Source organism: Zootoca vivipara, chromosome 14 (assembly GCF_965207765.1).
Source record: "Zootoca vivipara chromosome 14, rZooViv2.hap1.1, whole genome shotgun sequence".
NCBI classification, from domain to species: domain Eukaryota; kingdom Metazoa; phylum Chordata; class Lepidosauria; order Squamata; family Lacertidae; genus Zootoca; species Zootoca vivipara.
In genome coordinates this window covers 20,637,284-20,650,345 of record NC_142597.1, presented here as the reverse complement: position 1 = coordinate 20,650,345, position 13,062 = coordinate 20,637,284, and the positions used below count along the sequence as shown (strand labels likewise).

Here is a 13,062-nt window from a genome sequence, read left to right as displayed (position 1 = left end):
TGTGAGGACTTGGTGAGCTGGTAAGCGCTTTTACCTGAAGTGGTATGTAAAAGATACTCAGGTACGTTCCCCATAGTTCATAGTTGTGGAGCAGCCACACAGAATGCCTCTAGTCTAGTCATCCTGGGAGTTGACATGAGCTGATGAGACTTGTAGTCCAAAACTGCTGGAGGGCACCAGGTTGGGGAAGGCTGGTGGGTGGACTCCGTGAGGGAGTCATGGAGAACACAGTGGGACTGGAGGAGAGGGCACTGCCTGTGGCTACAGTCAGCGCTTCATTCCATACATGTGGCTTCCCATCCAGTTGTCCCACAACATGGCTGGCTTGGGAGAATCACAAATTTCTGACATTTCTAACAGCTGCAACTACGTTGTCAGAGGGCTGCACAGTGAAAAGATGCCTCTCGGGTGGAATGCAGCAAGGAGCTCTTTGGTCATCGTTGGGGGCTTGGCGTTCCAGGGCCTGCCTATCTATTTTGGTCCATATTTTATCACTTGCTCCCCCACCCCATGGAATTTGCCCCAGGAAAACGTCGCAGTCGGACTGCAGGCTTCACGAGGAGACACAGAAACAGGTAGTGAAAAACGTCCATTCCCCCAGCAAAGACCATGGCTGAGCGCACTGTCCCTCACGCCTACCCCATGAGTGCGGAGTACGAGTTTGCCAACCCCAGCAAGATTTATGACCAGAACTTTGGAGAAGGTAAGAAAAATGACTGGCTGGTAGCGTTTCCCTTTGATTTGCACACAGTAGATTGCAAGCAATCCAAGGCTGAGCTGGTGATTCTAACTCAGTGATTGAGGGAATCCTATGGAATAGTGATTATGAAACAAAGAATAACACACACACATTTTGCAATTGTAGAAATGTTCTCGTGAGCTTGCATGGAAAGAGTGTTTGAAGCCCCCCCTTTTTAACCACACTTTTGCCTCCCTGAACGTGTGAACAAAGGCACAGTGTGTGGCAGTGACTACCTTCTTCATGGATCTGATGAGACTGAAGGTGCTTCCAAGTGAGTGTGTATTGTAGGATTGCTGTCCTTCATGCATGTGAGATTTGTTGCAGCATCCACACAGCATTGTTGCATGAAAATGCCACCCCATTTTTCCTGCTGTTTAATCCAAATTTCCCCTTTCTTAGGAGAAACCTGTTCGTGATATCTCAATGACCCATTTATAATATTAAAAACCCCATCTGGAAACAACCTCTCTATTGGAAACCTTGTAGTTGTTGTTTTTTTAGATTATTCCTACAATCAAAACTGTGTCTCAGTGTGTTACCCCAAGTGCTGATACAGTAATTTGATTCTGTGCTTGTTTACCCAGAAATAAGCTTTTCTGGGTTCAGTGGGGCAATGGATTGCAGTCTGAGATTATAGAAGACATAAATCAATCCTCTAAAAAGTGACTTCATTCAGTTCTTAATGTATAATGCAGTCAGATTGCAACTAAAGGCATTGATATGCATTTACTGTGCTAAATAGAATTATAGAGGCATAGCTATAGACTTTCTCTCTTGTGTGTGTATCCCTTGGGATGATGAAACTATATATCCATATCCCCTGGGATGGGGAAACATATATTGAAACACATCTCCAAATCCTTAATATTTTTTAGTCCATTGATATTGTGGTCATTAAAATCAATATGTGCGCCCAACAGTCAACAACAGACTCGACCAACATAAAGGGATGCATGGGTTTGTTATACTGTAAGGCAAGGTTTGGGGTTTTTTTTTAAAAGCTATATGTAACCACACACAATGCAAAAGAGAGAGACAGCATCCCAGGTGTAAGGGAGCAACAACCCATGAAGATGAGACCATATGGGCCAATTGGCTTTACTTCTGTTTTGCAAGAAGTTAAAAAGACTTCCAGCTGGCGAGGGAGCCCTCTCAAAGCTGCTGGCAGCCGGGAACGAGATCCTTCTCTTTCTGCATACGGATCCAGGGCACTTTATGGAATGTGGCTGGCACAGAACAGCATGGAGGGGAACGATGCCAGCCAGAGACTATTTTTATTTTTTTGCAAACTCCGTTAAAATTGGTGAAAAGCTGAGCTGGTGGGTTGTGCACAAAGCCTGGCTGGAGTAGCAGTGGCTGTCAGAGGAGAAAGAATGCAGAAGGCAGCAGTAAACCATTCAGCACTGAACAGAGAGAAAAGCTGCAAGCCCCCAGAGAGAAGCCGGTGGGATGATTGTGTTGCATAAAAGGTCTTTTGTTGTCCGTTCCAGTCTGCAGCCGGCTGCCATGTGCTTCTCTTGCTTCTGGGCCTGGCAAAATGGCTGGCTGGGCAGGACCAGGCCTAGGGCAATGGTAGGTGATGCCTGTGGGTGGGGTGGGGAAGAGCAGGCAAAGCATGAGAGGAAAGCTCCAGGGTAAGGAGAATGAGAATGCATAGAATCTGGGAAATAAATGAAAGCCCCAAAAGAAATATACAGTATCGGGAATTCCAAAATGCTGAGTTTGCCAAGTTTCCTTAGCATGGCAGCTTACTGAACATGCCTTTAAAGCCCTAAACGGCCTCGGTCCTGTATACCTGAAGGAGCGTCTCCACCCCCATCATTCAGCTCGGACACTGAGAGATCCAGCACCGAGGGCTTCTGGCGGTTCCCTCATTGCGAGAAGTGAGGTTACAGGGAACCAGACAGAGGGCCTTCTCGGTAGTGGCACCCGCCCTGTGGAACACCCTTCCAAGAGATGTCAAGAAAATAGGCAGCTATCCTATTTTTAAAAGACATCTGAAGGCAGCCTTGTTTAGGGAAGTTTTTACTATTTAATGCTGTATTGTTTTAATATTCGATTGGGAGCTGCCCAGAGTGGCTGGGGAGACTCAGCCAGATGGGCGGGGTACAAATACAGTAATAACTTATTATTATCATTATATATTTGCCGCTCTTTGACCTGGATACTTTCTTAAAAAGACCTTATTCTCCATCTCATGATGGCGGCACAGCTCACCATTGCAAGCTATCAGGGGACTCTGGAGAGAAACTTTTATCATAAAGTTTGGTTAACAAAACTTTGGGGCCTGATTCTGATGGATAAGTTGCCACTACAGCTATTTGTATGCAGGGGCAGTCAATGGACTGACCCTTTTACTTCTACATAAGTAAACAATGCACTAAGAACAGATACCTTGCTTTGGCACAGAACCTAAATCCCCTTCCATTATTCTTATTATTTTAATTGTTCTCAAGTGTGGCATAATCTGTACTTGTTCATTCTCCCTTTTAGGTGTTTCCCCAGGGGAAATCCTGTCCCCCACATTGTACCATGGCTACTACATTAGACCTCGGATTAATAAGCAGCTGGACCGAGGGATCTCAGAGGTCAACCTCAATGACCACAAATTCCAAGTGTTCCTCGACGTTTGTCAGTTCACGCCAGATGAGATTGCTGTCCGCACAGTGGACAATCTCCTGGAGGTGACAGCTCAGCACCCACAAAAGGCAGATCGGCATGGTTTCATATCCCGGGAGTTCACCAGGACCTATATCCTCCCTCTTGATGTTGACCCTCTATTGGTCAAAGCCACCGTGACCCATGATGGCATCCTGAATGTAGAAGCTCCGCGGACAGGAAAGGAGGTGAAGGCCAAAATCAACGAGGTGAAAATAACACGACAAGAACAGCCAGCAGCGGAAGGAAAGGGCTGTGAGGAGAAGCCACAGCCCTAAAACGTCCCTCAGCAATGTCGGCTCCCACATTGAACATGCCCCCTTCAACGTGTACACATTTCACTGGATGTCAGGATTGGACACCTGATTTGGGGAAGGGGGCCTACCCACATGGCTTTGTGGGGTCCTGTCTCTTTTTCTCGTCCTTTAGATGTGGCAGCCGTTTTGTGTTATGCCATGCATCCGCAGCAGCCATTTTTTTTATGCCATGCCTCCAAGGCAGCCATTTTGTGACTGGTGTCCATGGCACATTCCCAAAAAAATTCCAAATATGCCCACTGGCAGAATTTTTTTTGGCAAAAGCCCCTGTCCTATTGGATGCCTACTGACTTGGATCACATCTCTGTGTGTGCATTTGAGCTGTTAAGCCTCATGCTCTGAATGTATAAATTGGTTTTTTTAAAAAAAATAAATAATCCTGAGAATTATACGCTTGTGGACCTCTGTACCTCACTAATACTCTTTCAAAACTGAGAGGCAAGGAGATGGGATGTTCATTTGACCAATCAGAAGGGAGCAGTAGAGTGCCTGGTGGGCATTCTGGTCAATCTGATTGGGCCGGGCTACTCCCATTGGTTCTGCCAGCCGTCGCCGTCAATTGCTCATGTTGTCACGGCAACAAGGGCACTGTCACTCATCGCAATGCAGCTAGTTTTGCCTATTTGGTCCATGGAGCTCAAGTTAGTGAGATTCTGAAAGAAAGAAGTTGGCGACAGTGCAGCAGTACCAATGTTGATACGGCCCCCTTCATGTGTGTGAGCTCCCACCATGCCCCAGATTATGAGGCATCTGTTGGCAGACTGGGCAAGCACACAAGCCACCTCAACCTCTTCCTGCTATGGTGAGATGTATTGTGTTCCTATTTAAATGCCAGCACAGTAATTATTCCTGAGTTTTAGGAACAGAATCAAGTGCCTGTCCATACCTCGACTTGATGTGGGTTGTGAACCCCCTGTGCCTCCTTTAATTCCCCCTCTGTTCATGCAGCATTCACCTCTAGCTACTGCTGTCCCAGACTTTCTCCTCCCTAAACCCAGAGATTCCCTATGCAATCAATATAGCTATTTTGGATTTTCAAATCACAGGGATTTAGGGAGGAGAAAGTGTGGCACAGCAGTAGTTGGTGGAAAACACTGCATGGATGTGGGGGAATTAAAAGAGGACTGCCTCTAAGTTACCATATGCAAATTGGCACCCTCTTTTCTTGGAGATTCGTATCCCCTTTTCTGACGGTGAATTGACTGGCTGCTCCAGCTGGGTGTGCTGGCTACTGAACTCATATGTTTGCTTTTTTGTGCCGTGAGAATAAGGCATTAATAAGACCACAACTGAAAGGAGGCACATGTGTGCTTTATCCAGTGAAGCATGCCATTCTGAAAGCTCATAAAAATAAACTAAGAAAAAAGAAAGAACCGAAGTCTGCAAGGCTTACTATTCCTCATGACTAAAACATTTCTCCTGTGCAAACAAGCTTACCATCTCTATTGACTTTTACTTCCACAACACACCTTGGAGGCAGCTCATTGTTAACCGAGGGCCATAAGCAGGTGTTTAGCAATGCAGGTGACCTCAGGGTACACACTGGGAGTAGGTCCATCATGTTGATGTGAAACAGCAGGAACAGGAATATAAGTTAACAGGGTTTAGATTGCAGTCCTGTACCCGCTTATCAGGGAGCATGTCTCACTGAACTGAGCGATACTTCCGAGTAATTGTGTAGAATGTTATAATGACTACTTACAGAGCACCAGCATTTTATGGCATGACGTCAGTAGTGTAGTGGCAAATTCAGAAGTGCAGAGTCCCTTCTTAATAGTCACAGCCATGGCCACTCTCAGTCGCACCCTCCTAAGATTATGCAGCATTCTAAGATCATGCAATCTTATAATGATGCAATAATGATAAATAGGGATGCCTTGCAATGCCCAGTGCTGATCTTCTTTCGGAGTCTCTTAATTTGTGTTTTCCTTGAAGTTCCTTTGTATGTAACAGAACTTGCACACCAGTCTCTTGAAATGGATGTACCTTGTGTTTTCAGTGTTCCTAAATGCTTAGGTCTGGAGCATACTAAATAACTCCCCCTTGGCGTTTTCCTCACGTGCCTTTTCCAGAGTGACCCTAGCAGCCAGTCCTCAGTGACTCATCTCCTTTCGCTCTGACTGACTCCAATCCTCACTAAAGGTGAGAAGGCTTCTAGCAGCTACAAAAACTTTCCTTTCATGCTGAGTGTGGGGCTCTAGGATGCTGGAGGCAGGGACCTTTCTGCATATACAAAAAGGTTTCCTTTTTTATTTTTTGGCCCCCTGTGATCCCAAATCACTGCATGTTTTGTGTGATGTAAAAAAAAACCCAGATCCCCGCCCAAGAAAACTTACGGTAGTTTTCTATATTTCAGCAGAAGGGGCGACTGCAAAAGATGGAGAGAGGAGAAGGTATCAGGGAAGCAAATGAATCTTCATGCAAATTTGGCTACAATATCTCAAGAGGCGTCTGAATGCACAGTGAACATACATACTTCCTAAAATATATAGTTGGGGGTTTGTCATTAAAATTGTAACGACCCTGAAAAAAATGCCAAGTGTTTGTCAGCCATCCCCAGGGTTCCTTGGGAAGAAGAAGAAAAACTATCCGGGATAAAGTTTCCTTCTTATTGAGCATCCCATTAGGCAGAGTGAGGCAGCTGGCTTGAGCAGCTGGTTGTGGGTGCTGCAAAAGGACAGCAAATGGTTACTTATTTTATTCTTGTCGGGGAGGGGGGGTTAATGCCCAGTGAAAGAAAGAGGTACTTGAGGACCCCAAATTAACTTGGGTGTTATGCACTTTCCCAGAGGTGTGGAGGATAAACCATTTTTGTACCTTCTCAGCAAAGACGGGAGAGAAATTAAATCCAATTCACATTTAACAACCCTACCAAATGCGCACTTTCTGAAATAATATGCAAGCCAAAACACAGTCATCTAAGATCTAGGGGTCTTAGTAGAGCACAATATGAATATGATTCGACAGCGTGATGCAGCAACAAAAAAAAAGCAAATGTTATTCTATGCTGTCTCCAGTTCTGGGCACCACAATTTAAGAAGGTTGTTGACAAGCTGGAATGTGTGCAGAGGAGAGCAAGCGATATGAACAAGGTTCTGGAAAGCCTTATGATGCAAAGTTGAGGGAGGTTATTTATTTATCTATTTTATTCAATTTGTATACTGCTTTTCATCCAAAGATCACAGGGTGGTTCACAACATAAAAAGTTATGTTTCGCTTGGAAAAAAGGAGACTGAAAGCAGATACGATAGCCATCTTCTAATATCTCAAGGTCTATCACATGGAAGATGTTTTCTGCTGCTCTGGAGGGTAGGACCTGAACCAATGGATTCATGTTACAAGAAAGGAAATTCCGACTAAATATCAGGGAAAACTTTCTGATGGTAAGAGCTGTTCAACAGCGGAACGGACTCCCTCAAAAGGTGATGGACTCTCTTTCATTTGAGGTTTTTAAACAAAGGTTGGATGGCCATCTATTATGGATACTTTAGTTGAGATTCTTGTAGGGGTTGGACTAGATGACCCTTGGGTTCCTTCCAACTCTATAATTCTATTATTCTATGATGTTTAGAAATTCATGCTTCTCCTGATTTTGCAATGCAGTTCCCCGGCCAAGTAAGGTGTACAAAAATGCATATACTAGGGTAATCTTTGCATTAAAATGCATATATTAAATAACATGCAAGAATGCATGATATTGGGCAAATTTGCTTTGGAAGAATATCTACGGTAAACTAGGCTAAGAAACAGGAACTGGCTTCTGATCATCCAGTGAGTTTCGCAGCAGCCAAACTCTTGCACTCAAGTCCTACTTGTGGGTTTCTCATAGGCATGCAGTTAATCATGGAGAGAAACGGATGCCAAACCAGTTGTGCCTTTGGTCTGATCCAGCAGGCCTCTTTTTACGTTTGCAAAACTCAATAATTCTGACTTTTCATCCTCTTTTCTCTGACCCATGCAGGTCTGGTGGACCTCAGGATGCCACTCTGCAAAGCTGGGCACTGTCCCCTTCTTCCAGCCAGTGCTCAATTCCTTCGTTATGGAAACAGATTTGCACACGTCTCTCGTCATAGCTGCCAAGTTCTCCCTTTTTTTACGGGAAATTCCCTTATGCTGAATAGGCTTCCTCACTAGAAAAGGGAAAACTTGGCAGCTATGCCTCTCCTGTCAGTAGCAGTGGAGGAGAAATTTGACTTCGTTTACATTTCAGTGAGAAGCTACCTAATTCCACACCTCTCGAACCAATGTGTGAACCAAAACACAACCATCTTTCCATACCTGCAGTTCTCTGTATTTTGCAATGCAGCTATCCAACCAAACAGTGCATAAAGATGAATATAATGGGGGAGGGGGTGGGATGCACATAAAAAATGTATATATTAGTCACAAAATAGCATGCAAAACATGCATGTTGCTAAACAAGAAACTACAAAAAATATGTTTAGTGGGAGAAAATCGCACTAAAATGCTGATGAGTTTTCATGAGGATTTTAAAAACAAATCGCAAACTGCTGCAGAAATGTGGAGAGCTGGATTTAAGATTGGAATAATAACATTCTGGTTTGTCCATCCCTACATTTCAGGCCCCAAATAAGTGGGTCTTGGTTTTGGCCCATCTACTGCAGGGAATTACAGGTCCAGATTTTTGCCAGCAAAGCATAATCCACCCCCACCCCACTGCCCCGCATTACATTGTTAAGCCTGGGCGCTGAGACCCAGACTCCCTTTTGTGCCCGCAGACACGTTATGAAAAGGGAATGTGGACTGGCAGCCAAGGATTGGCTGGCAGGGGTGGTGTTTTTGATGCTTCTCTATTTCCCCAGAGGAGCTAAAAAAAAAAACCCTGAGCAAACTGAGCACATGTCCAGAGAGGGGCTTAAAGGAGCAGGCGTGCAAACCCAGAGCTTGTGTTATTTTTGGGTCTCAGCAGGGCTAAGAAAACTCAATAGACGTTCTGGTAATCAAAACAGATTCAGGGACTGTGTTCATATTAGCAAAGGCCTAGTGCTTCTGGGGAGGGGGTTTGTTCAAGGCTACTGTACTGTACTTGTTTGCACTGTGAATATAGTCGTGGAAGCCACTAAAATGATCAGATAATCTGAATGCTTCTAGATGAGCTGCTTATTGAAGATTCATTCTGATTGGTTCACAGAGAGATTAGATGATGTTGGTTATTTAATGAGCATTCGTTCTAATTTGTTTGTGGGGAGGTTAGATGATGATGCGTCAAAGCAAGCGTTATTCACACTTTCTACAATCAACATCTGGTTGGTGACTGTGAAAACAGGATACTGAAGGAGGCAGGCCTTTGGACTGATCCTGTAGGGCTCTTACGATTCCCATCACCTGTCGCCTGATCTTTTCAAATGGAGGTTGAACCTGGGCCCTTCTGCATGCCCGAGCTCTCTCACTTGGCTATGGTTCGCTTCTTGGCCACAGCCTTTCCACCTAACCCCAATTCTGCTGGGGATCTCAATGAGCAGAATATCCCGTCTTCCTTTATCCCTTGCTGTCTCCTGCAGATGCAAGGTGACTGGTAATGGAGAAGAGCAGAGAGGGCTACATATACCCTGTTTTTGTTTCAAAACTTCCTGTCTAGTTTTTGGAATTCCCCTGCCAAAGGCCACCTGTGGAATTGCTGACTCTTTTGCATCTGCTCAGGGCTCAGCAGTCCTCTCAGGAACATAAAAGTAAAGAATACACACTAGCCCCCCTCCTACAAATTAACAATACACTCATAATCCAATCATATCATGGTGTGGTGGGGAAGAAGGGAGGATGTTGGCAGAGGCGGATTTAGGGGAACATGACTGGTTCACCCACACTGGGCACCGAACAACAGAAAGCGAGAAGGGGGGGCCTCTGAATTTTGGTGTTGCACCCATTTTGCTGCTGAAATTTTAAAGTCTGCCACTGATGTTGGGCTAATAAGTCGAGCTCATGATCTTCAGGCGGGTTATTTTTTTTTTTGGAGCAAAATGTTGCATGAGAATAAGACAAGCCTGCAACCACGGGCAAGTCGGCTCCTCGCCCCACTGGAAGTTTGGAAATATTTTTCAAAATCAAAATCTGTGTATCCATCCATATGGATATGATTCCTTTTGCATACGCCTGCCAGATTCCACACCCGTTTCAGCTGAATGTCCTGGGCACGATGCTACGAGCGGATGTGAGGAGCCCAATTGTGCATCTAAGTCCTATAACTCAAGCTGCCACACACTCCAAAGCCAGCAAAGGAAGAGAGTCAAGGGGGGGGGGGGAAGCAGCAACAGCAGCAGACGCTGCCTTCGGGAGATCTTCTGTCCAGTAGATGGCACACACAGCTTTGCCTTCCTTGATGGAGGGAGAAACCTGACACGTCCATGATCCAGACACTCCCTTGGATTGGATCTGCCAGGGGCTGAACAGGGAACCAGGAAATGCGGGCGCCCTGTGCTCCAGTGAGGTTCTCCTCCCCAGAAAGGCAAGATTTCTCCCTCCAGAGAGCGAAATGGGCAACCAGTGCTGCTGCTGCGGAGGCGCCTGGTGAGTTAGCTGGGGCTGGCTTGCTGCTTGGGAGCTGGGCAAAGAGGGAGGCGGGAGCGCTTCTTGGGGCAGCCCAGGGCTACGAAGAAGACCAGCTTTGCCAGCTGTGTCGTGTTAAAGAGAGGGAGAGGTGGTGTTTCGCTGCCGGGTCTGGAGAGCTTAGCTGGTGCCACCACCATCCTCCTCAGCCCCGTGGCTGGGAGCAGAGCCACCCGGGGTATCGATAGGGGAAGGATGGAAGCGTTCCAGGTTTCACATCCATAGGAGGAGCCTGCCCACCCACCTCCTGATCTGCCTGAAATGTTTTTGCAGGCAAGATACAGAGAGATCCTCCTGGAGTGGCTTCCGCTTCTCCAAAGGAGGCAGAGCTTAAGAGTGGAGACAGGTGTCAATGGGGCTCAGCCCTACGCAGAAGCTCATTCATTGTCAAAACCCGGACACTTATTTGCTGAGCACATACAGGGTGTGCTGCCTGTACCAATGAGAGCTGCCACTAGCCCATACATACCAGGTTGGCTGGGGGAGGGCACCTGCGGTTTTCCAGATGTTGGTGGACTACAACTCCCATCATCCCCAGCCATTGGCCGTGCTAGCTGATGCGGCTGATGGACGGCTGCAGGTTCCCCATCCCTGTATGTACTAGATAATAGGAGGCGGTCAATGTGTATAAGTTTGATGGGCAGGCTGGAGTGCTAGCACCGCCCCTTTTAGAAATTAACCACTCAGAGGAGGGCTAGCAGGCTGCCAAACTTTTCCCACCTGTTGCCGCTCCTGTGCCCTTAGCAGCAGTTTTGTCTGTCCTTTAATGGCAGTTGTGTTTTATTATCTCCATGCTGGGGGAAAACTTTACTCTCTAGCTTCTATATACAGCATCAGGCAACAGTTAAAATCATAAGAGCTGACCGGGGTGGGGGTCAGTTGGCACTCCTTGTTGGAATGACGGCCACTTGAGAACCCAGTGCATTAATCTGCACTGGGGGCTCCTTGGAGAAAGTATGGAACAACAACCAGAAAACCCCCAACAGTTTAATTATTGAAAAGAAATCCATCCTTTTCCTTATGTTGCAGGCTAGGAAAGAGTGCTGTGCCAATGCCACTGACTTTGGGCGACTTTCGAACTAGGAACATCCCGGTTGTCACTCAGCCCATTCTCTTTCAGGGGGTTCCAACCACTATTTGGACATGTGAGAACCTCAGGGTGCCAAAAATTCCTTCAGCCTACATTTGGAGTCCCAAATGGGAGTAGATTGGGGTGATCTAGGAACATATGAAGTTGGCTTTTGGTTCAATCTAATTCAGTATTGTCCACACTGACTGGCAGCAGCTCTCCAGGGCTTCAAGCAGGGGGTCTCTCCCAGCTCTACCCGGACATGCCACTGGGGATTGAAACTAGGACCTTTGACATACAAAGCAGATGCTGTTCTACTGAGCTATAGTCCTTCCATTCTGGGGAGGAATCTCCCTAGGATTCCCCATTTATTTTGCCTCCTATATGCCGTATTTACTTGAGTCTAATGCGCCATTGAATCTAATGCACACCTCAATTTTCAGAACCTTGAAACCAAAAAAAGTATTTGCTGGCAAATGTAAATGTGCCATTGAATCTAATGTGCACCTCCATTTTCGCAACGTAATTTGGGCAAAAAAAGGTGAGCATTTGATACGAGTAAAATAGAAGCAGCAGCAGAAAGAAGCAGGTTCCTTTTATGGCAGGTGGAAGGATCTCCTACATTGGGAGTGCCGGTTGGGAGAGCCCAGCTTTGAACAAGAGGAGAGAAGGCTCACTGTGAAACAGAAGTCCTGATCTTCGGTTTTGCTGTGAGACTAATGGTTTGTGGCCGAACAGAGAAATAGCAATAGCATCATCTAGTGGAGAGAGAGAGAGAGAGAGAGAGAGAGCAGAGACATCACCTTACCGACAAAGGTCCGTATAGTTAAAGCTATGGTTTTCCCAGTAGTGATGTATGGAAGTGAGAGTTGGACCATAAAGAAGGCTGATCACTGAAGGATTGATGCTTTTGAATTATGGTGCTGGAGGAGACTCTTGAGAGTCCCATGGACTGCAAGAAGATCAGACCTCTCCATTCTGAAGGAAATCAGCCCTGAGTGCTCACTGGAAGGACAGATCCTGAAGCTGAGGGTCCAATACTTTGGCCACATCATGAGAAGAGAAGACTCCCTGGAAAAGACCCTGATGTTGGGAAAGATTGAGGGCACAAGGAGAAGGGGACGACAGAGGACAAGATGGTTGGACAGTGTTCTCTAAGCTACGAACATGAGTTTGACCAAACTGCGGGAGGCAGTGGAAGGCAGGAGTGCCTGGCATGCTCTGGTTCAGGGGGTCATGAAGAGTCGGACACGACTAAACGACTAAACAACAATAAGTGGAGAGAGAAATGCAGGGTTATTTCCTGGTGAAAAGTTGTCGGATTTGTTGGTGGATTTTCAACTTGGTCCTTAATTTCTAAAAAATCACACACCTCGATGTTCTCACCTGGGATATCTGGTTTGACACATGCAACTTCCAGTATTATTTTCACGACAGGCACACAAACAAACCAGCAAACAGGGAGCCCTTCAGAATTTAATTACCACCAAACCACCGGTCTGCGGGCACTCATCAAATGTGGGGCCCCGAACCTCTGCTGTGAGGAGGAGCCCAACTTTTCACAGACACTTGTAGAACCATACCCACCACAAATGTAAAGGAAACAGCTTCTTCCAAATAATCCTGGGATCCGTAATTTGTTCAGCATGCTGGGGAATCATTGCTTCGTGGGGGTGTATGTTTAAGCTACAGTTCCCAGGATTATTTGGCAG

The 13,062-nt window shown here is 46.1% G+C and overlaps 2 protein-coding genes and 1 long non-coding RNA gene across 3 annotated transcripts in view; 2 read left to right on the top strand and 1 right to left on the bottom strand.

Annotated features, from left to right (window-relative positions):
• Window positions 1-386: 386 nt before the first annotated feature.
• Window positions 387-4,108, top strand: HSPB2 (heat shock protein family B (small) member 2). Its single transcript, XM_035139520.3, has 2 exons — window positions 387-703; window positions 3,236-4,108. The coding sequence occupies exons 1-2, from the start codon at window positions 610-612 to the stop codon at window positions 3,676-3,678; spliced, it is 537 nt and encodes a 178-aa protein (XP_034995411.1). The 5' UTR covers window positions 387-609; the 3' UTR covers window positions 3,679-4,108.
• LOC148683525 (uncharacterized) lies at window positions 1,998-10,883 on the bottom strand. The gene is made up of 3 exons (XR_015947036.1): window positions 10,751-10,883; window positions 6,054-6,085; window positions 1,998-2,325 (listed from the first exon to the last, which is right to left on the bottom strand). It is a non-coding gene; the product is annotated as an uncharacterized LOC148683525 (long non-coding RNA).
• C14H11orf52 (chromosome 14 C11orf52 homolog) overlaps window positions 9,936-13,062 on the top strand; it is a 24,581-nt gene continuing 21,454 nt past the window's right edge. The window contains exon 1 of the mRNA XM_035139521.3: window positions 9,936-10,242. Within this exon, the coding sequence (XP_034995412.3) occupies window positions 10,208-10,242 (35 nt within the window). The 5' untranslated portion in view covers window positions 9,936-10,207. The remainder of the gene's footprint in view (window positions 10,243-13,062) is intronic.